Source organism: Salvelinus namaycush, chromosome 20 (assembly GCF_016432855.1).
Source record: "Salvelinus namaycush isolate Seneca chromosome 20, SaNama_1.0, whole genome shotgun sequence".
NCBI lineage: Eukaryota > Metazoa > Chordata > Actinopteri > Salmoniformes > Salmonidae > Salvelinus > Salvelinus namaycush.
This window is the reverse complement of record NC_052326.1, coordinates 47326700-47351699: the sequence shown is the minus strand read 5'-3', so window position 1 is coordinate 47351699 and position 25000 is coordinate 47326700. Positions and strand designations below refer to the sequence as shown.

The following is a 25000-nucleotide window of genomic DNA, read 5'->3' as shown; positions in this document are numbered from 1 at the left end:
GGTGCGTGTGCTTGTAAAGCACTGAGAAACGGGAGAGAAACGGGAGAAATAGCTGCATAAGGACTGTGTTTAACCATGTGGTCGAATGGATCCCCGGGAGACGCTCATTCTCTCTTGAATAATGAGCTTAATTGCTCCAATCAGTGATGTGATGTAATATTCATCTAGGTTTATTGCTATTTTTTACTGTCTTGTCAGTCACATGGAGGGTTTTCAAGAGGCCGGTCATTCCTCAAATGACACCTCGACTGGCTCGGCTCATAATGACACTTAGACTGGCTCATAATGGCACCTTTACTGGCTCATAATGAGAGCGATTATTTAAAAAATACAAGAAAGAATAAAAAATAAGCCCCTTTATGTGGAAAATTAGGATTTTTCAAAAAACCTTGAACTGGACTACATGTGATCCATGTGAATGGCTGTGATTGACTGGGTTTGTTGATCTACTGGATTACACTTGAGGCTGGGGTTGAAACCCACTTCTGACCAATGCCCTAGGTAGGTGTCGAGTTACAGATGGCCGAGCACAATCACGCCTTTGTGCTCGCCTTGGACACAATGAAAACAAAGCTAACACATCATCAACCTTGAAACCCCCTACTATCCATAACACAGAATAATGAACCAGGTGGAATTGAAAATACATTTTGAAACAGGATTACCATAAAACATGTCATATGCACAAATAGAGCAAATGAAAATCAACTAGACAGGGGCGTGGTCAGGCAGTCAAAATTTGTCTCAAACTTAGTCTCACTTGTACTTCAATCAAGTGCATAGCAATCCACTTTTTGAGGTATATTGAGTGTTTCATTTATTTAAGCAGTTGGGGTCATCATGGCAGAACTGTGTAAGACTGGTCTCTTGATATAAAGACTTCGTCCCAATGGCACCCTATGCCCTATATAGTCCCTGGTCAAACATAGTGCATTAAAGGGAATAGGGTGCCATTTGGAACACAGCCCAAGTCTGTGGATTCCATTAAATATATTAAATCAGCTTGCATTATATAATGCGAGGCACATTACGACCCTTTCGAGGGAAGTCCCAAAGGAAGGCAACAAAGGCTCTCTCTCCCTTCAAGGGAGTAGTCAAGCAATTCAGAAATAGCAAAACAGTATTCTGTGCCTTGTTCTGTTCCGCCTACAAGGCAAAGCTCCATTTCCGAAAACTCAAGTGGAAAAATGTCATGAGGTCATTGAGAGAGAATAAAAGATTAAAAAAAGGAAACGTTACAGAGATACCTGTTCTTCTGCTTGAGTGGCTTTGATGCTTTTTATACATAATTATGTTACATGTATAATATTCAACCTTGAAGAATAATTATGACGTGTGGAATGTTAATGCACAAAATGCAAATGAAGGTGATGTATATAAAACCTGGATTGGCCAGTGAGAGGTTTGAGCCACCGGTCGGCCATATTGACACTCGTCAGAAGGAGCAGTCCTCCAAGCAATACATGGAATTCTACAGTATTTCAAATAAATGTTTCAAAGACAAAATTACAAGTATTAAAGTAATTTTGTTGTTGTATTGGGAACAGTAACACTAGAAAAAAGATACTTTAAGCAAAATGTTTTTAGATATTTTGTATACATTTTTGCATGTTTAGCTCACACATGCATTAATGTGTCTGTAATAGAATAAATGTGGCAAAAACAAATGTAGACATAAATTAATTAATTTCTACAGCTTCCAAATATTTGTCACAATGTTGGGGGAGTGGCAAGATGGAGGTGCCGTGGCTTCAAAACTGCGCACCAGGACACCATCAAGTATATATATAAATCATAGGTTTTTACGGTCTACAACTGAACTGTCTCACCCTCTCTACAGCTGCACCAGTTTTCCAAAGCACTGTACACTCATTTCAAGCCTTATGGTGCACAACACTGTTCTGCACTACCTTTCTCCACACATACATAGCACTCTTGCCTAGCCAACACCCCTACATTTACATGGAAATGTGTCCAACAGTACTGTACTCTCTTCCCTCTCTTGTCAATAGGCACCATAATTCTACATTCACTGCAGCAGCACTGCTGCTTATTTCTCATCCAGCAGCCATCACGGCCTGGCATTCAGATGCAATGTTCTATTATCAATCTAATTGCACATTCCACCCTGACAAGGGCTCGTTAAGCCTTAATTACACACATGTTGTTTTCTACAAACATCTCCATTTGGGTTTATTTTGTGTTGCAATTGTTCAGCAGGGACAGCCATTTGAGATCTCACCGATAGTGAGAGAGAGAGAGAGAGAGAAAAAGTGAGAGAGAGAGAGTGAGAGAAAGGGAGAGAAAGGGAGAGGGAATGGAGAGAGAGAGAGAGGGAGAGAGAGAGAAGGGGGAGACTGACAGAGATATGGAGAGAGAGAGAGTTGGCTGCCTGGAACTAGGTCATGTATCGCGATAAACAAGGCACAGTTTCTAAAATAATATACCCATCCAGTGGAAATAATACCAAACAAGTGAGCGAATGTGGAGCTCATGTAATATTTACAGATCACTACTAGATAGATGGCAGGTATTTTCTCTTTCTTTCTAAAGCTAGGGCTTGCTGCTTTTCCTTTTCGCTCTGTCTCTCCTTTTCTTGCTGTTTGAATTTAAGAGAAAGCCGACTACATTAATAAATCTGGCAGAGGGGGAGGTGTTGGGTCTCTCATCTCTCTCTCTTTTTCTATCTCTCCCTCTATCCTCACTCTAATCTCTCCTTCTCTGTCTCTCTCTTTATATGCATCCATCCATCTCTGCCTGTCCTGGCTCTCCTCTCTCTTTCTATCCATCTCTCCACTTCTCTCTATCTCTCCATATCCCCCCTCCCCCAATGTCTCTCTCTCTCTCTCTATCCTTCTCCATCTCCCTCTCTCTTGGAAGCATGGTTTTGGCTGTGATGTGTTTTTTTTCTCACACATTTGTTACATTTCAGCGAAGGAAAGTGGGCCTTTATCCAGAGTCTTTGAGGCGTGAGCGATGATATTACTGAAGAGAGTCACGCTTAGACTTCTTTAAAAAATCCAGCTGGTGATGTAAGGTCATTGAAGGGCTTGTTAGCCAGCCTAAAACACCAGCCTCTCTGTAGCCTACTGTGTTGGTGTTCAGATGTCTGGCTGGCTCTACTAGGGGGAATTGACTGGGAACACTGGTATGGCTCTTCCGCTAGCTTCCGCTAGCCAGTTTAATGTGTCTTACTGTGGCGTTGGGATCTCTTTAAAGCACTGTGGTGCATTCTGTGTGATACAGACCTGGGTTCAATTACTATTCGAAATCTTTAATTTGGTGTGAGCCTTTGCTCTAGCCTGTCTGGAGTGCTAGATGGGTGGGGTTTGCAGTTTTGGGATTATTTTATTGTTCCACTAAGAGAAGCAAGCACAGATAAAGTATATAAAATGATTGCACATAGTATTTGAACCCAGGTCTGGTGTGACACAACGCTAGGCTACAGAAGCCAGTTCAGTATTATCCCCATAACAGCCACTAAAACCTCCCCATTTTTGCCAAACCCCAAGAAAACTCTGAGGAATTGTCTTAACCAATGAGACCTGTAGTGTTGACAACTACTGTATATATACCATTGAAGTCAACCAGCAAATATAATGATGTCATGCGAAATTCTGTCATCCCGTCATTGTTATGGTTACAGCGTAATTATTTTATGATCTATAACAAGATTGTTTTGGTTCTACCGATTCGCATGGAGAGAGAAAACAAACAGATAGTATCTGTTTGCATGTTTAGTTGTTTGTTTGTTTGTTTAGTTTACAATTTCCATTCTTAGCGCAAGTACCACAGAGTATCACTCATGCTGCAATTGGAAACAAATTGGATGTGCAATCTAAAATACATGGAGATAAACAAACACTACAATATTGAACAAATGACTCACTCTTATTATCGACACCAAATTAAATCTGGAAAACATTCATTATAACCACCACCTCCATTGAATCACCAGTGGGGTAAAGAAACACGCACATACACACACACACACGCACGCACAAACACACACGCACGCACACACAGACGCACACACACGCACACACACACACACACTCACGAACACACACACGCGCATACAGACACACACACACACACACACGCACACACACACGCAGATGCGCACACACACACCAACACACACTCTCTGTCTCACACACAAACACACACACTACATATGGTATTCTTCCTGGGCTAGCTCTAATAGGCAGTCTCTTAGATATCCTGTATAGAATAGTGCTCATGCAATATTAATATGGCAGAGCACACTCCATCTCTCACTCTCTACATAATTGAATATGCAAGCTCTCCAAATCAACCAGGAAAAGAAAGACGGAGAGAAAAATAACCTGTCATCCCAGTTGGAGACATTGAGTCCTTTACCATATATCATGTCAGAGTTGGAAAAGCTACAAGGACAACAACAACACCACCAGACAGTGGCTATGGTAACATACCCAGAACAGAGAAACAATGGCCATGTATGTTGCACACTGGGCTGCATTGTTTACTGTGTTGAGGCAGAGGCCCATTCTGTGTCCCAATGGTCCCAAATGGCACCCTATTCCCTATATGGGCCCTGGTCAAAAGTAGTGCACTAAGTAGTGAACAGTGGAGTAAAGTACTTAAGTAAAAATACTTTTACTTTTACTCCACTACATTCCTGAAGAAAATAATGTACTTTTTACTCCTTACATTTTCCCTGACACCCAAAAGTACTGGTTACATTTTGAATGCTTAGCAGGACAGGACAATTGTTTAATTCACACACTTATCAAGAGAACATTCCTGGTCATCCCTACTGCCTCTGATCTGGCAGACTCACTAAACACAAATGCTTGGTTTGGGTGTTGAACTGTGCCCTTGGCTTTCCGTAAATTAAAAAAACAAGAACATCGTGTTGTCTGGTTTGCTTAATATAAGACATTTTAAATGCTTTATACTTGTACCTTTGTTAAGTACAATTAAAACCAAATACTTTTAGACTTTTACTCAATTTTATTTGTATTTATTAATTGTATTTATTTATTTAACCTTTATTGAACTAGGCAAGTCAGTTAAGAACAAATTGTTATTTACAATGACGGCCTACCAAAAGGCAAAAGACCTGCTGCGAAGACGGGGGCTGGGATTAAAAAACAACAACAACAAAAAAAAACATATATATACAGAACAAAATACACATCACGACAAGAGAGACAACACAACACTACATAAAGATTGACATAAGACAACAACATAGCAAGGCAGCAACACATGACAATACAGCATGGTAGCAACACAACATGACAACAACATGGTAGCAACACAACATGGTAGCAGCACAAAACATGGTACAAACATTATTGGGCACAGACAGGAGAACAAAGGTCAAGAAGGTAGAGACAACAATACACCACTCAAAGCAGCCACAACTGTCAGTAAGAGTGTCCATGATTGAGTCTTTCAATGAAGAGATTGAGATAAAACTGTCCAGTTTGAGTGTTTGTTGCAGCTCGTTCCAATCACTAGCTGCAGCAAACTGAAAAGACGAGCGACCCAGGGATGTGTGTGCTTTGGGGACCTATAACAGAATGTGACTGGCAGAACGGGTGTTGTATGTGGAGGATGAGAGCTGCAGTAGATATCTCAGATAGGGGGAGTGAGGCCTAAGAGGGTTTTATAAATAAGCATCAACCAGTGGGTCTTGCGATGGGTATACAGAGATGACCAGTTTACAGAGGAGTATAGAGTGCAGTGATGTGTCCTATAAGGACACGTGATGGCCGAATGGTAAAGAACATCTAGCCGCTCGAGAGCACCCTTATCTGCTGATCTATAAATTATGTCTCCATAATCTAGCATGGGTAGGATGGTCATCTGAATCAGGGTTAGTTTGGCAGCTGGGGTGAAAGAGGAGTGATTAGTATTTTACTGGGTGACTTTCACTTTTACTTGAGTCATTTTCTTTTAAGGTATCTTTACTTTTACTCAAGTATGACAATTGAGTACTTTTTCCACCACTGGTAGTGAATAGGGTGCCATTTGGGACAAAGGCACATGCTGTGGAGGACCATAAAAGTAGATCCCATGGCTACAACAGTACAGTCTCTGCTTCCATTAGATAAGGGTTGTTGGCCAATCCGACTAGCTAGTGGTCAAGACAGGGTGCTGTTCTACAGGCTTTAAAGGGGATGTTCACTATTTTACAACTTTATGTTAAATGATTCCTCACCCTGAAATTAGTCTACGGTCAAGGAGAATCTGTAATCCATGGTTCGTTTTTTCTTTAAACAGCCACTATAAACAGTAGCCACTGCTAGCTACTCTCAAGGGGGACGAACCATCTAACTATAAGTTATAAAATACTTAACTTCTCCTTCAAGACTTCTGTGTTGCAGTTTCTGTTCTCCCCCATCCATAACTGTGACTTATTCCAAATTCCTTATGATGCCTCTTTCATTTGACATTCTTTAAGACATACTGTGAATAATTTGTGTTCAACCCTATTAAGTCCTATACATTAAGTAAGTACAGTATTTTCACAGCTTTCAAAGTTCAAAGTTATGTTGACTGTTGTTTCTGTTATTGTAAGTCTCTGTCATCCTCAGTGATTTTCTTTCAGGGGAAATCTAGGATTGGTACATATATTTTTTGGACGTAAGCTTAATCCTAATTGATTCCTAAAGAATATAAATGCCTATAAATAAATGCCTCATGAGCTTAGTTCAACTATTTTACAAAGTGAACACAACGAACCACCTTGGGCAACTAGTAGGTGACACTGCAGTATTGTGTGTTTCTAGTAAGGACAACAACAGGTCTTCGCTAGGTGAAGGTCATGTCTCTAGTAAGGACAACAACAGGTCTTCACTAAGGTCATGTCTCTAGTAAGGACAACAACAGGTCTTCGCTAGGTGAAGGTCATGTCTCTAGTAAGGACAACAACAGGTCTTCGCCAGGTGAAGGTCATGTCTCTAGTAAGGACAACAACAGGTTTTCACTAGGTGAAGGTCATGTCTCTAGTAAGGACAACAACAGGTCTTCGCTAGGTGAAGGTCATGTCTCTAGTAAGGACAACAACAGGTCTTCGCTAGGTGAAGGTCATGTCTCTAGTAAGGACAACAACAGGTCTTCGCCAGGTGAAGGTCATGTCTCTAGTAAGGACAACAACAGGTCTTCGCTAGGTGAAGGTCATGTCTCTAGTAAGGACAACAACAGGTCTTCGCTAGGTGAAGGTCATGTCTCTAGTAAGGACAACAACAGGTCTTCGCTAGGTGAAGGTCATGTCTCTAGTAAGGACAACAACAGGTCTTCACTAAGGTCATGTCTCTAGTAAGGACAACAACAGGTATTCACTAAGGTCATGCCCTCCTGCTGAGGTCTTCAAAAAAACAAGAACGACAGGTTTATGATAAAAAATACTTAAAAAAGAAGAAAGGGTGATGGGGGTGGAGGAGGAGTAGGGAGGTGGGGGGGCTCTGTGCACCTTGACAGGAAGGAGAAAGGGGAAGAGCACGAGTGGAGTTGAGTGAGGTTATTTTGGCTGAAAGGGGTTGAGGGGGAGGGCGGAAGCAGCGCAGAACCTACTTTTAACTGAACCCCTGGTAGAGAGACAGAGAGATATAGAGATAGAGAGGAGGGGAAATGAACATGGCTGCAAACTTACTGCAACCTGACAGTACTGCTTTTAACTCAGCACCTGATAAGTACAATGGAAAAACTTCTGGTTTCCTTCACACTGTTAAGTGGTTGCACTCTCCATGTAGTTACAGTTTGGTAGCAATACTTCACAGGAAGAAGTAACAGACAAAAAGGATCTTTCATTTGAATAACTACATGTGAATAAAAGTAAATGATGGTGTATCGTGGAATGCTTTTATAAAATCTGAGATCCTATCAGTTGTCTGTAGGCTATCGGCTGTTGAATCTGTCTGTAGGCTATTGTCTGTCTGTAGGCTATCGTCTGTCTAGGCTATTGTCTGTCTGTAGGCTATCGTCTGTGTGTAGCCTATCGTCTGTCTGTAGGCTATCGTCTGTCTGTAGCCTATCGTCTGTCTGTAGGCTATCGTCTGTCTGTAGCCTATCGTCTGTGTGTAGCCTATCGTCTGTCTGTAGGCTATCGTCTGTCTGTAGCCTATCGCCTGTCTGTAGGCTATCGTCTGTCTGTAGCCTATCGTCTTTCTGTAGGCTATCGTCTGTCTGTAGTCTATCGGCTGTCTGTAGCCTATCAGCTGTGTGTAGGCTATCGACTTTTGAAATCACCACTATTTGAACATTTATGAAACGTTTCCTGTGTCCCTCATTCCCTTCCATTTTATAAATAACCTTGACGTGCAGATTTAGCATGTACAGTTTAATTCTAGCGACAGAGAGTCGAATGAAAGTGGATATATATCTTTACTACCTCCAGCCTCCCTGACAAGTAGCTCATTTGGATGATTTGTACGTGGGCTCTCCGCAGAGCACCATTTACAATATTCACTTTAGATAACGTATGGTTCTTGGCCCTGAAACCAGATGGGTTTCGTAGAAATGCTTTGTTAGCAGTCTTCCGCTTGATAAATTATTTAGGACATGTGGTTGGAAACATCAATAGAATCTCTATTGTAATTAAAAAAGGAGCCCACCAACAATATTGCACTGTTCCCCATTGAACCCTGAAGCAGGGCTGAGAGAGATAATTCAGAGAGAAAAGTTTGCATGGATTGAGTGTGGAAGACATATGAAATTAAAATCTCTCTTATCCATTGTTCTTATGTTAAATGGATAAAAGAAAGCAATTGACTTCGATTTTAATTATGATTTTTTGTATATAATGGGAAAGAGTCTCTTAGAAAGAGACATGAAGGTACCCATAAGCAATCATTACTGATGAAAAAACACAAATGTGAAAAATTGGTGGATTGGAACTCTTAATTTCTCAACCGCAGTTCGCCTGTCAATTGTAGAGCGAGGAACCACATTCCTCATGATTACACACTGAACAAAAATATAAACGCAACATGTAAGTGAGCTGAAATAAAATATCCCAGAAATGTTCCATATGCACAAAAAGCTTATTTCTCTCAAATGTTGTGCACAAAGTTGTTTACATCACTGTTAGCATTTCTCTTTTACCAAGATAATCCATCCACCTGACAGGTGTGGCATATCAAGAAACTGATTAAACAGCATGATCATTACACAGGTGTACCTTGTGCTGGAGACAATAAAAGGACACTCTAAAATGTGCAGTTTTGTCACACAACACAATGCCACATATTTTGAGGACGTGTGTAATTGGCATGCTGACTGCAGGAATGATGTAAACACACACAAAAAAACACTTAGTGAATTATCACTAACAGCTAAATCAAATAAAGATTAAAGACTTGTTTTTTTTCTTCCTTTTATTTGTACATTTTTAAAACAATACATATACATTAAGTGTCAAAAAGTCCAGTAATGCAATTACATTGAACATTATTGTCACGACCGTCGTTGGAAGGAGACCAATGTGCAGCGTGGTGAGCGTACATTTTCTTTTATTATTGTAAATGTCGCCAACAAAACAAGAAACGAAGAAACAACCGTGAAGCTTAACAGGGCTATAGTGCCACTAACAAAGATAACTACCCACAAACACCAAAGGAAAAAAAGTTGCCTAAGTATGATTCCCAATCAGAGACAACGATAGACAGCTGTCCCTGATTGAGAACCATACCTGGGCAAAACATAGAAATACAAAACATAGAAATAAAGAAACTAGAATGCCCACCCGAGTCATACCCTGGCCTAACCAAAATAGAGAATAAAAGCCTCTCTATGGCCAGGACGTGACAGTACCCCCCCCCCCCAAAGGTGCGGACTCCGGCCGCAAAACCTGACTCTAAAGGGGAGGGTCCGGGTGGGCATCTATCCACGGCAGCGGCTCCGGTGCGGGACGTAGACCCCCCTCCGCCTCTGGCTCCCCCCACTTTGGTGACGCTTCTGGTGCGGGGATCCTCGTCGCCGACCCCGGACTGGGGACCCTCGCTGCAGGCCCCGGACTGGGAACCCTCGTTGCAGGCCCCGGACTGGGGACTCTCGCCACAGTCCCCGGACTGGGGACCCTCGCCGTAGGCCCCGGACTGGAAACCCTCGTTGCAGGCCCCGGACTGCGGACCCTCGCTGCAGGCCCCGGACTGGGGACCCTCGTCGCCGACCCCGAACTGGGGACCCTCGCTGCAGGCCCCGGACTGGGAACCCTCGTTGCAGGCCCCAGACTGGGGACCCTCTCTGCAGGCCCCGGATTGGGGACCCTCGTTGCAAGCCCCGGACTGGGGACCGTTGCTGGAGGCTCCGGACTGGGGACCGTCGCTAGAGGCTCCGGACTGGAGACCGTCGTTGGAGGCTCTGGACTGGAGACCGTCGTTGGAGGCTCCGGACTGGAGGCCGTCGCTGGAGGCTCCGGACTGGAGACCGTCGTTGGAGGCTCCGGACTGGAGGCCGTCGCTGGAGGCTCCGGACTGGAGACCGTCTCTGCAGGCTTCGTGCCATGAATCATCACTGGAGTCTTCGTGCCATGGATCATCACTGGAGGCTTCGTGCCATGGATCACCACTGGAGGCTTCGTGCCATGGATCATCACTGGAGGCTTCGTGCCATGGATCATCACTGGAGGCTTCGTGCCATGGATCATCACTGGAGTGAGGAGACGTCTAGGCAGCCTGGTGCGTGGAGCTGCCACAGGGCTTACCAAGCTGGGGAGACATACAGGAGGCCTGGTTCTGGGAGCAGGCACAGGACTCACCAGGCTGGGGAGACATACAGGAGGCCTGGTTCTGGGAGTAGGCACCGGATACACTGGGCCGTGGAGGCGCACTGGAGGTCTCGAGCGTAGAGCCCGCACAACCCGTCCTGGCTGGATGGTTACCTTCGCCCGGCAAAGGCGGGGTGCTGGCACAGGATGCACTGGGCTGTGCAGACGCACCGGAGACACAGTGCACGGAGCCGGCGCAGGATATCCTGGGCCGTAGAGACGCACTGGCGGCCAGATGCGCTGAGCCGGCAGCACCCATCCTGGTAGCGCACCAGGCTGTGAACGCGCACTGGAGACACCGTGCCCTCCACCGCATAACATGGTGCCTGACCAGTACCACCCTCCCTACGGTAAGCACGAGGAGTTGGCTCAGGTCTCCAACCTGACTCAGCCAATCTCCTCGTGTACCCCCCCTCCCCAATTTTGGGGGGGAGTGGCCTCCCGGTCTTTAGTGCCAGCCGTGACCCTGTGTAATCCTGGGCCCTTTTTCTAGCTGCCTCTGCCTTCCTCGCTGCTTCCACCTGCTCCCAGAGCAGGCGATCCTTCCCCGCCAGGATCTCCTCCCATGTCCAGGATTCTTTCCCATTCAAAATCTCCTCCCACGTCCATTCCTCCTGACCACGCTGCTTGGTTTTTTTGTGGTGGGTAGTTCTGTCACGACCGTCGTTGGAAGGAGACCAAGGTGCAGCGTGGTGAGCGTACATTTTCTTTTATTATTGTAAATGTCGCCAACAAAACAAGAAACGAAGAAACAACCGTGAAGCTTAACAGGGCTATAGTGCCACTAACAAAAATAACTACCCACAAACACCAAAAGAAAAAAAGCTGCCTAAGTATGATTCCCAATCAGAGACAACGATAGACAGCTGTCCCTGATTGAGAACCATACCTGGCCAAAACATAGAAATACAAAACATAGAAATAAAGAAACTAGAATGCCCACCCTAGTCACACTCTGGCCAAACCAAAATAGAGAATAAAAGCCTCTCTATGGCCAGGACGTGACAATTATACAGGGCTGTGAACAGTATAGCTTGTCCTGTCGGACAAATGGTTCTTGCCTCTATTCCTGCTGGAGGTACTGCATGTTGGTTCCAACCTTAAAGGTAACAACAAAGAAAGTTAGCAGGTCTGTTAGGAAATGTCTTTGTCCCACCATCTGGATCAGGGCATTTCTGTGCTGTGTCCAGAAACTCTAAATGGGAAGATGGGAAACTCCATTCAATTCGTATTATTATATTCCTCTTACGTTTATAAATCTCATGACGTGACTATGAGACGTGGCTGTATCTAGGAGGATTTGCATTTAGCGGAGCCTGCTAGCTAGCAACATTTTGTCTAGCTAGCGATTGCTGTGAAGTCACCGAAATTACTTGAAATAATGATTGAGGTAGCTACAGTTTGTAATCTAACTACTATAAACGAATTTAAATGACAATAAATAAAAGTTAACTTACCTGTTTTGCTGTCAGAGTCTTGTCAGCAACACTAAAAAAGTACTTCGGGTCACAGTTTTTTTTTCTTTCTTCAAAATAAGAGTTTTTCTACTTAATAGTAGAAAAGTGTCAACAATAACCATTCATGATATATTAAAAATAATTTTCTAAACATTAACAGGGATTCATATTTGTTCATATTTAAGTGACATTTGCATAAAATGCGGGTTTTAAATCATGTTCCAATGTCAAATAAATGGCCCGAATGTGAGTCACTGTATATGAATTACATGTTGGCTTAGAGCAAGAACGTATTGTAGGGAATACTCAGTAGGGTCTGTACAATGTATATGGTGTCATTTCATGGGGCTCTGAATAATAGAGTGTTGCTGGCTTTTTACTCCATTCCATTGGCGGCCGAATCACATCACGTGCGCTTACTGCATTACAGAAAACCTGCTAACCAAACTTCAGTCCAAGGCATGCTCACTGAATTAAAGGGCAACTACACTCAAAAAAACTACACTCAAATTTTTTTTATCCCAGACCTCAAAAGTCATCCACTGATTTTTTAAAGCGTTGTCGGGAACAAAGAAAATCACATTTAGTTGTTTTTCTATTAAAAAAAGTGTGAAAAAATGGGCTAAACCAGAAAAAATTGCCGAAATCCGAAACCTGGAAAAACAAAACTAAGAGAAAGTTTTTTTTTTAATACTGAAGTATGCACTTTTTTTCATCAGATTTTAAAAGGCTCTACCAACGTTTTTTGCTCTGCGTGACTGCATTATAGAATGTGTCATCCTGAAACACAGTTTAGGTCAGGTCCAATATTAACTATGCACCCAAGAGGGAAAGAGGTTGGGCCATCTGAGAAATAAGTGAAATATAATATAATATATACAATTAAGCAGACACTTTTATCCAAAGCGAGTTAGAGTCCTGAGTGAATACATTTTTTACATATAGGTGGTCGCAGGAATCAAACCCAATATCCTGGTGTTGCAATGCTGTACCAAGATGCATGACAGCCTCAATGTAATATGATTTACAAGGCCTTTATTAAGCGGTGCTTATGCCACTCTTTATAAACCATAGGTTTATGTCCTATTTGACATAATGGGTTATGTCACATTTGACATTAGTGTCACACAGTTATGCCACATTTATGAACCCTTTATAAAGCATGACATACGGTTATCAATGATTTGTAACACATTTATGTAGTGTTTATGAAAGCTTTATGAAGGATTTATAATGCCTTTATAAGCTGAACGTCATTTAAAGCGGGACCGAAGACAGATCCTGGAACTGATCTGAGCCCGTAGTGGCTGAACTAGGATCAGGTCCCCACACCTATTCATTGTGATGAATTGAGAAGATTTTGTGATCACAGGCCCTGATGCACGTCTCCATAGGGAGATGTAGAACGTGTTTAGCACAGTACCGTATCTTGTGGGGAACGTGTTTTCGTCAGTCACTTCATACAGAAACACAAGATGTGGCGGTGCTACTGGTTGAAGACCACAAAACCACCCAACTAGTCTCGTGGTGGCACATCACTGGCATTTAATGGCCATCGGCACTGTAGGGTTGAACTGTGTACTAACTGTGAGTAAGGGGGTGAGGTGTGGGGAGTAAGGGGGATAGGTGTGGGGAATAAGAGGGGGGGTGGGGTAAGGGGAGCATCCTCTCACCCCAGCAGAGGGCAGTCTCTTCCCGTCGGGGTTGGGGCGCATGGGCATGGAGCTATAGAGTCGAACACCGCGGTCGCCTGATGCACCGTATCTGCTCTGTAGAGAAAGAGGGAGAGAGAGTGAGAGAGAGAGAGAGAGAGAGAGAGAGAGAGAGAGAGAGAGAGCGAGAGAGAGAGAGAGCGAGAGAGAGTGAGAGAGAGAGAGAGAGAGAGAGAGAGAGAGAGAGAGCGAGAGAGAGAGAGAGAGAGAGAGAGAGAGAGAGAGAGAGAGAGAGAGAGAGAGAGAGAGCGAGAGAGAGAGAGAGAGAGAGAGAGAGAGAGAGAGAGCGAGAGAGAGAGAGAGCGAGAGAGAGAGAGAGAGAGAGCGAGAGAGAGAGAGAGAGAGAGAGAGAGAGAGAGAGAGAGAGAGAGAGAGAGAGCGAGAGAGAGAGAGAGAGAGAGAGAGAGAGAGAGAGTGAGAGAGAGAGAGAGAGAGAGAGAGAGAGAGAGAGAGAGAGTGAGAGAGAGAGAGAGAGAGAGAGAGAGAGAGAGAGAGAGAGAGAGAGCGAGCGAGAGAGAGAGAGAGAGAGAGAGAGAGAGAGAGAGAGAGCGAGAGAGAGAGAGAGCGAGAGAGAGAGAGAGAGAGAGAGAGAGAGAGAGAGAGAGAGAGAGAGCGAGAGAGAGAGAGAGAGAGAGAGCGAGAGAGAGAGAGCGAGAGAGAGAGAGAGAGAGAGAGAGAGAGAAACTTTAGCTTCAGAACTTTGAACATGTTTTCACTCAATAAATTACGATTGCATCACACACACAAAAAAACGCTAGCGAACAAAAAGTTAGGCATTGTCAATGGTAGAAACATGGCGGTCAGCAGAATTTAGTGATAAAGCAATTAAGATCTGAATAGACTGTCATCAAGTACAAACATCCACTTCTTACTGATGTCTACACATACACCCGTGGTGTTTCCCCTACATTCATTTAGCAGCGGCGGGCCAACTCCCTTACCCTATGTGTGAAAACACACTGCAGGAGAGTTGGCACTACAGCTCTGGAGCCGGGGTACCTGGGAATCTAATGATTCACAACAAGACCCTTCCTGCCAGTGGAGCCTTTGGAGCGTTTGCCTCAGCGAGTTTTACACCGCACCTCTCCTTCTTTCACACCACACAGATTCTCTCACTCCCTCTCTCTCTGTTTATCGCTCTCTCTCTCTCACTCTCTCTCTCTGTTTATCTCTCCATCTTTCTCTCTGTTTATCTATCTCTCTCTCCCTCTCTCTGTTTATCTATCTCTCTCTCCCTCTCCCTCTCTGTTTATCTCTCTCTCTCCCTCTCTCTCTCTCTCTCCCTCTCCCTCTCTGTTTATCTCTCTCTCTCTCCCTCTCTATCTCTCTCTCCCTCTCTCTCTCTGTTTATCTATCTCTCTCTCCCTCTCCCTCTCTGTTTATCTATCTCTCTCTCCCTCTCTATCTCTCTCTCTCTCCCTCTCTCTCTCTGTTTATCTATCTCTCTCTCCCTCTCTATCTCTCTCTCCCTCTCTCTCTCTGTTCATCTATCTCTCTCTCCCTCTCCCTCTCTGTTTATCTATCTCTCTCTCCCTCTCTATCTCTCTCTCCCTCTCTCTCTCTGTTTATCTATCTCTCTCCCCCTCTCTCTCTGTTTATCTATCTCTCTCCCTCTCTCTCTCTCTCTCCCTCTCTCTCTCTGTTTATCTATCTCTCTCTCTCCCTCTCTCTCTCTGTTTATCTCTCTCTCTCTCCCTCTCTCTCTCTCTCTCCCTCTCTCTCTCTCTCTCCCTCTCTCTCTCTGTTTATCTATCTCTCTCTCCCTCTCTCTCTCTGTTTATCTATCTCTCTCTCCCTCTCTCTCTCTCTCTCCCTCTCTCTCTCTGTTTATCTATCTCTCACCCACAAAATGTCGCTGGTTCCAATCCGACTAGGTTAAACATCTGTCTGTGCCCTTGAGCAAGGCTCTTAACACTAACTGTTCCTGAAAGTCTCTGGGTGAGAGTGTCTGCTAAATGACTAAAAAGTAAGTGTAAAAAAGGAGAGACACAGGGAGAGGAGAATAGGCAGACAGCGACTAAGTTAAGTTACATAGATCAGTGGTAACACACCTGAAGATAATCATACATAACTGGTGTCGTGGGTTGTTGAGTGGCTGGCAATGGATATGTAGTGAGAAGTCGTTACGTAATTGGGCTTGATATCTATTCTGTACAGTAGTCAGTGCGATGGGTTTACCCAAAATGATGCATACAGGTTTGTAATGAGTTGAAAGTCTCTGATGTAGATTACCTTGTGAGGAAGAAAATAACACAGAGATATGGTCCAGACCATATATCACATCCTCTCTCTGTCACTCCTCTCTCTGTCACTCCTTTCTCTATCAATCTTCTCTGTCTGTCAATCTTCTCTGTCTGTCACTCTCTCTGTCATTCCTCTCTCTGTCACTCCTCTCTCTGTCATTCCTCTCTCTGTCAATCTTCTCTCTCTGTCACTCCTCTCTCTGTCACTCCTCTCTCTGTCACTCCTCTCTCTGTCATTCCTCTCTCTGTCACTCCTCTCTCTGTCAATCTTCTCTGTCTGTCACTCCTCTTTCTGTCACTCCCTCTGTCATTCCTCTCTCTGTCACTCCTCTCTCTGTCAATCTTCTCTCTCTGTCACTCCTATCTCTCTGTCACTCCTCTCTCTCTGTCACTCCTGTTGCAAGTACACACTATGAAACACAAACATAAATACATTCATGCATCTCTCCCCCCCCCCCCCACCCCCCCCCCCCCCCCCCCCCCCACACACACACACTCATTCAAAAACAGGGTTCCAGATTACTATGCAGCGAGATATATTTAACAACAGAGTGAGAAAACGTCCCCGGACCAATCAGGGTTTGCTGTGCAACTCTTTTCTTGTCAGTCAGGTGCTGGGGGCAAAGACGCACACAGTACATACAAGAGAAAATGGCTGCATTTCAAACGGAACCCCATTCCCTATACAGTGCTGCATGCCAAATGGAACCCCGTTCCCTATACAGTGCTGCATGCCAAATGGAACCCCGTTCCCTATACAGTGCTGCATGCCAAATGGAACCCCATTCCCTATACAGTGCTGCATGCCAAATGGAACCCCGTTCCCTATACAGTGCTGCATGCCAAATGCCACCCCATTCCCTATACAGTGCTGCATGCCAAATGGAACCCCGTTCCCTATACAGTGCTGCATGCCAAATGCCACCCCATTCCCTATGCAGTGCTGCATGCCAAATGGAACCCCATTCCCTATACAGTGCTGCATGCCAAATGGAACCCCATTCCCTATACAGTGCTGCATGCCAAATGGAACCCCGTTCCCTATACAGTGCTGCATGCCAAATGGAACCCCGTTCCCTATACAGTGCTGCATGCCAAATGCCACCCCATTCCCTATGCAGTGCTGCATGCCAAATGGCACCCCATTCCCTATACAGTGCTGCATGCCAAATGGAACCCCATTCCCTATACAGTGCTGCATGCCAAATGGAACCCCGTTCCCTATACAGTGCTGCATGCCAAATGGAACCCCATTCCCTATGCAGTGCTGCATGCCAAATGGAACCCCATTCCCTATACAGTGCTGCATGCCAAATGGAACCTCATTCCCTATACAGTGCTGCATGCCAAATGGAACCCCATTCCCTATACAGTGCTGCATGCCAAATGGAACCCCATTCCCTATACAGTGCTGAATGCCAAATGGAACCCCGTTCCCTATACAGTGCTGCATGCCAAATGGAACCCCATTCCCTATACAGTGCTGCATGCCAAATGGAACCCCGTTCCCTATACAGTGCTGCATGCCAAATGGCACCCCGTTCCCTATACAGTGCTGCATGCCAAATGGAACCCCGTTCCCTATACAGTGCTGCATGCCAAATGGAACCCCATTCCCTATACAGTGCTGCATGCCAAATGGAACCCCATTCCCTATACAGTGCTGCATGCCAAATGGAACCCCATTCCCTATACAGTGCTGAATGCCAAATGGAACCCCGTTCCCTATACAGTGCTGCATGCCAAATGGAACCCCTTTCCCTATACAGTGCTGCATGCCAAATGGAACCCCATTCCCTATACAGTGCTGCATGCCAAATGGAACCCCGTTCCCTATACAGTGCTGCATGCCAAATGGAACCCCATTCCCTATACAGTGCTGCATGCCAAATGGAACCCCATTCCCTATACAGTGCTGCATGCCAAATGGAACCCCGTTCCCTATACAGTGCTGCATGCCAAATGGAACCCCGTTCCCTATACAGTGCTGCATGCCAAATGGAACCCCGTTCCCTATACAGTGCTGCATGCCAAATGGAACCCCATTCCCTATACAGTGCTGCATGCCAAATGGAACCCCGTTCCCTATACAGTGCTGCATGCCAAATGGAACCCCGTTCCCTATACAGTGCTGAATGCCAAATGGAACCCCATTCCCTATACAGTGCTGCATGCCAAATGGAACCCCATTCCCTATACAGTGCTGCATGCCAAATGGAACCCCATTCCCTATACAGTGCTGCATGCCAAATGGAATCCCATTCCCTATACAGTGCTGCATGCCAAATGGAACCCCGTTCCCTATACAGTGCTGCATGCCAAATGGAACCCCATTCCCTATACAGTGCTGCATGCCAAATGGAATCCCATTCCCTATACAGTGCTGCATGCCAAATGGAACCCCGTTCCCTATACAGTGCTGAATGCCAAATGGAACCCCATTCCCTATACAGTGCTGCATGCCAAATGGAACCCCATTCCCTATACAGTGCTGCATGCCAAATGGAACCCCATTCCCTATACAGTGCTGAATGCCAAATGGAACCCCATTCCCTATACAGTGCTGAATGCCAAATGGAACCCCATTCCCTATACAGTGCTGCATGCCAAATGGAACCCCATTCCCTATACAGTGCTGCATGCCAAATGGAACCCCATTCCCTATACAGTGCTGCATGCCAAATGGAACCCCATTCCCTATACAGTGCTGCATGCCAAATGGAACCCCATTCCCTATACAGTATTGAATGCCAAATGGAACCCCATTCCCTATACAGTGCTGAATGCCAAATGGAACCCCATTCCCTATACAGTGCTGCATGCCAAATGGAACCCCGTTCCCTATACAGTGCTGCATGCCAAATGGAACCCCATTCCCTATACAGTGCTGAATGCCAAATGGAACCCCATTCCCTATACAGTGCTGCATGCCAAATGGAACCCCGTTCCCTATACAGTGCTGCATGCCAAATGGAACCTCATTCCCTATACAGTGCTGCATGCCAAATGGAACCCCGTTCCCTATACAGTGCTGCATGCCAAATGGAACCTCGTTCCCTATACAGTGCTGCATGCCAAATGGAACCCCGTTCCCTATACAGTGCTGCATGCCAAATGGAACCCCGTTCCCTATACAGTGCTGCATGCCAAATGGAACCCCGTTCCCTATACAGTGCTGCATGCCAAATGGAACCCCGTTCCCTATACAGTGCTGCATGCCAAATGGAACCCCGTTCCCTATACAGTGCTGCATGCCAAATGGAACCCCGTTCCCTATACAGTGCTGCATGCCAAATGGAACCCCGTTCCCTATACAGTGCTGCATGCCAAATGGAACCCCGTTCCCTATACAGTGCTGCATGCCAAATGGAACCCCGTTCCCTATACAGTGCTGCATGCCAAATGGAACCTCGTTTCCTATACAGTGCTGCATGCCAAATGGAACCCCGTTCCCTATACAGTGCTGCATGCCAAATGGAATCCCGTTCCCTATACAGTGCTGCATGCCAAATGGAACCCCGTTCCCTATACAGTGCTGCATGCCAAATGGAACCCCGTTCCCTATACAGTGCTGCATGCCAAATGGAACCCCGTTCCCTATACAGTGCTGCATGCCAAATGGAACCCCATTCCCTATACAGTGCTGCATGCCAAATGGAACCCCATTCCCTATACAGTGCTGCATGCCAAATGGAACCCCATTCCCTATACAGTGCTGCATGCCAAATGGAACCCCATTCCCTATACAGTGCTGCATGCCAAATGGAACCCCATTCCCTATACAGTGCTGCATGCCAAATGGAACCTCATTCCCTATACAGTGCTGCATGCCAAATGGAACCCCATTCCCTATACAGTGCTGCATGCCAAATGGAACCCCATTCCCTATACAGTGCTGCATGCCAAATGGCACCCCATTCCCTATACAGTGCTGCATGCCAAATGGCACCCCATTCCCTATACAGTGCTGCACGCCAAATGGAACCCCGTTCCCTATACAGTGCTGCATGCCAAATGGAACCCCATTCCCTATACAGTGCAACAACTTTTGACCAAAGCCCTATGAGCCCTGGTCAAAAGTAGTGCACTATGAAAGTAATCTACGAAAGAGTCCCATTTGGGGAAGCTATAACCAGCTATAACCAGCTATAACCAGCCATGAGACCTGCCACCAGCTCCAGCTCTCTCCAAAACCAGCCTATTTAACACCAGCTCCATCTCTCTCTAACACCAGCCTATTTAACACCAGCTCCATCTCTCTCTAACACCAGCCTATTAAACACCAGCTCCATCTCTCTCTAACACCAGCCTATTAAACACCAGCTCCATCTCTCTCTAACACCAGCCTATTAAACACCAGCTCCATCTCTCTCTAACACCAGCCTATTAAACACCAGCTCCATCTCTCTCTAACACCAGCCTATTAAACACCAGCTCCATCTCACTCTAACACCAGCCTATTAAACACCAGCTCCATCTCACTCTAACACCAGCCTATTAAACACCAGCTCCATCTCACTCTAACACCAGCCTATTTAACACCAGCTCCATCTCTCTCCAACACCAGCCTATTAAACACCAGCTCCATCTCTCTCTAACACCAGCCTATTAAACACCAGCTCCATCTCACTCTAAAACCAGCCTATTAAACACCAGCTCCATCTCTCTCTAACACCAGCCTATTAAACACCAGCTCCATCTCTCTCCAACACCAGCCTATTAAACACCAGCTCCATCTCTCTCCAACACCAGCCTATTAAACACCAGCTCCATCTCTCTCTAACACCAGCCTATTAAACACCAGCTCCATCTCTCTCTAACACCAGCCTATTAAACACCAGCTCCATCTCTCTCTAACACCAGCCTATTTAACACCAGCTCCATCTCTCTCTAACACCAGCCTATTAAACACCAGCTCCATCTCTCTCTAACACCAGCCTATTAAACACCAGCTCCATCTCTCTCTAACACCAGCCTATTAAACACCAGCTCCATCTCTCTCTAACACCAGCCTATTAAACACCAGCTCCATCTCTCTCTAACACCAGCCTATTAAACACCAGCTCCATCTCTCTCTAACACCAGCCTATTAAACACCAGCTCCATCTCACTCTAACACCAGCCTATTAAACACCAGCTCCATCTCACTCTAACACCAGCCTATTAAACACCAGCTCCATCTCACTCTAACACCAGCCTATTTAACACCAGCTCCATCTCTCTCCAACACCAGCCTATTAAACACCAGCTCCATCTCTCTCTAACACCAGCCTATTAAACACCAGCTCCATCTCACTCTAAAACCAGCCTATTAAACACCAGCTCCATCTCTCTCTAACACCAGCCTATTAAACACCAGCTCCATCTCTCTCCAACACCAGCCTATTAAACACCAGCTCCATCTCTCTCCAACACCAGCCTATTAAACACCAGCTCCATCTCTCTCTAACACCAGCCTATTAAACACCAGCTCCATCTCTCTCTAACACCAGCCTATTAAACACCAGCTCCATCTCTCTCTAACACCAGCCTATTTAACACCAGCTCCATCTCTCTCTAACACCAGCCTATTAAACACCAGCTCCATCTCTCTCTAACACCAGCCTATTAAACACCAGCTCCATCTCTCTCTAACACCAGCCTATTAAACACCAGCTCCATCTCACCCTAACACCAGCCTATTAAACACCAGCTCCATCTCACTCTAACACCAGCCTATTAAACACCAGCTCCATCTCTCTCTAACACCAGCCTATTAAACACCAGCTCCATCTCTCTCTAACACCAGCCTATTAAACACCAGCTCCATCTCTCTCCAAAACCAGCCTATTAAACACCAGCTCCATCTCTCTCTAACACCAGCCTATTAAACACCAGCTCCATCTCTCTCTAACACCAGCCTATTAAACACCAGCTCCATCTCTCTCTAACACCAGCCTATTAAACACCAGCTCCATCTCACTCTAACACCAGCCTATTAAACACCAGCTCCATCTCACTCTAACACCAGCCTATTAAACACCAGCTCCATCTCTCTCTAACACCAGCCTATTAAACACCAGCTCCATCTCACTCTAACACCAGCCTATTAAACACCAGCTCCATCTCTCTCTAACACCAGCCTATTAAACACCAGCTCCATCTCTCTCTAACACCAGCCTATTAAACACCAGCTCCATCTCTCTCCAAAACCAGCCTATTAAACACCAGCTCCATCTCTCTCTAACACCAGCCTATTAAACACCAGCTCCATCTCTCTCTAACACCAGCCTATTAAACACCAGCTCCATCTCTCTCTAACACCAGCCTATTAAACACCATCTCCATCTCTCTCTAACACCAGCCTATTAAACACCAGCTCCATCTCTCTCTAACACCAGCCTATTAAACACCAGCTCCATCTCTCTCTAACACCAGCCTATTAAACACCAGCTCCATCTCTCTCTAACACCAGCCTATTAAACAGGCTTTTAGAGGACTGTAATAAATGAGTCTAAGTCCCGATAATGTAAACACTAGCTCCATAGAACATGTGTTTTAATAGGAAGGGTGTTGTGCACTTATCGGAGGCCCACGACATTGTGTTTCCCCCCGGGGAGAAAATGGCTGTCTGGAACACTGGATGGCTGGCAGGTTGTTATGTCACAGCCAAGGTCCCCAGACAGACGACATCGTCAGTCCAGAGTGGGGTTTATTGAGAATGACGCTGAATTATTGAGTTTGAATTTCAGAACAGGGTCATCATGGATTTGGGATGAATACTGGGCATTTTAGAATCACATAGAAGAGGATGCTTGATCAGGAAATATACCCAGGAGGTGCACACATGTCAGTAACATGTCAGTAGGAATACTAGGCTAGTTATACAACTGTGATGGTTAAACTACAGAGACCAATGTGTTGAAAGTATTTTTACTTTATGTAACTAGGCAAGTCAGTAAAGAACAAAACCAGGACAATGCTGGGCCAATTGTGCGCCGCCCTATGGGACTCCCAATTACGGCTGGTTGTGATACAGCCTGGATTCGAACCAGGGTGTCTGTAGTGATGCATGTAGCAGTGCCTTAGACTGCTGCGCCACTCAGAAGCCCAAAGCATAGGGTAGCCTGCATATAAAATGACAGAAGAATCCAGATATGTTTTTACATTGTCAAGCTCCTGTCATATTGAGGACATATCTGCGAGCAATAATACAATCATTTAAATATCTCTCTCTCTTAATTCTATTCAATTCAAGGGGCTTTATTGGCATGGGAAACATATGTTTACATTGCCAAAGCAAGTGAAATTCTCTCTCTCTCTCTCTCTCTCTCTCTCTCTCTCTCTCTCTCTCTCTCTCTCTCTCATGGTCACTCTCTAAGTGATTGCTACCTTTCATCTCATGGCGAGTCCGCCGCGGGCCCAGCTAGCTATCATTATGCAAATAGCGGCAATTCAATTTCAGTTGGTCGTGGGGGAGGGGGGTTCCTCTCACAGGGGATTCCCAGTCTTACTGTACAGTACTACGGTGTCTATGTTAGGACCACCTCAGTCCATAGAAAGTCTCTATACACTCATGTTCTGATTTAGAGATCTGACTAGACTCCACCTACTATTGAAACCCAAAAAAGTCACATTTGACTAACTGAGAAATGTGGGCGTGCTTACTGATTACTGTAAATAGCACATTCCTTATCAAGTCGTTGTTACTGTAAATCAAGCCACTTCCTCAAAGCATTACCTTTCTCGTAGACTACTATGCTTTAATGCAACATTTATTTACACATTGAAAGTTAACAATTACATACATCAGAATACATTTTAATTGATCCTAGTCATGAAATGTAAAAAATACATCCAGGGGAGTTAATGATTCCAATATATATATATATATATGTATATGTTTTCATGGAAAACAAGGACATTTCTAAGTGACCCCACACTTTTGAACTGTAGTATATATATATATATATGTCCTCAATATATAGAAATGTCCTTGTTTTCCATGAAAACATAGATGAAATGAGTTGTAAAATGAATAGGAAATATAGTCAAGACATTGACAAGGTTATAAATAATGATTTTTAATTGAATTAATCATTGTGTCCTTCAAACTTTGCTTTCGTCAAAGAATCCTCAATTTGCAGCAATTACAGCCTAGCAGACCTTTGGCATTCTAGTTGTCAATTTGTTGAGGTAATCTGAAGAGATTTCACCCCATGCTTCCTGAAGCACCTCCCACAAGTTGGATTGGCTTGATGGCCACTTCTTATGTACCATACGGTCAAGCTGCTCCCACAACAGCTAAATGGGGTTGAGATCCGCTGACTGTGCTGGCCACTCCATTATAGACAGAATACCAGCTGACTGCTTCTTCCCTAAATAGTTCTTGCATAGTTTGGAGCTGTGCTTTGGGCCATTGTCCTGTTGTAGGAGGAAATTGGCTCCAAATGAGCTCCGTCCACAGGGTATGGCCCGACGTTGCAAAATATAGTGATAGCCTTCCTTCTTCAAGATCCATTTTACACTGTACAAATCTCCCACTTTACCAGCACCAAAGCACCCCCAGACCATCACATTGCCTCCACCATGCTTGACAGATGGCGTCAAGCACTCCTCCAGCAATCTTTAAAAAAAATTCTGTGTCTCACGAATGTTCCTCTTTGTGATCCGAACACCTCAACTTAGATTTGTCTGTCCATAATACTTTTTTCCAATCTTCCTCAGTCCAGTGTCTGTGTTCTTTTGCCCATCTTAATATTTTGTTTTTATTGCCCAGTCTGAGATATGGCTTTTTCTTTGCAACTCTGCCAGCATCCCGGAGTCGCCTCTTCACTGTTGACGTTG

At 45.0% G+C, this 25000-nt stretch overlaps 1 protein-coding gene across 3 annotated transcripts in view; it reads right to left on the bottom strand.

Moving 5' to 3' along the window:
- The window catches only part of LOC120065440 (TOX high mobility group box family member 2-like), a 202577-nt gene that overhangs the window by 117317 nt on the left and 60260 nt on the right, over window positions 1-25000 (bottom strand). For 2 of the 3 annotated variants that reach the window (XM_039016456.1, XM_039016458.1), the window contains exon 2: window positions 13893-13988. The exons of the other annotated variant lie outside the window; for it this stretch is intronic. In XM_039016456.1, coding sequence (XP_038872384.1) covers window positions 13893-13988 — 96 coding nt within the window. The remainder of the gene's footprint in view (window positions 1-13892; window positions 13989-25000) is intronic. 3 annotated transcript variants of the gene reach the window in all.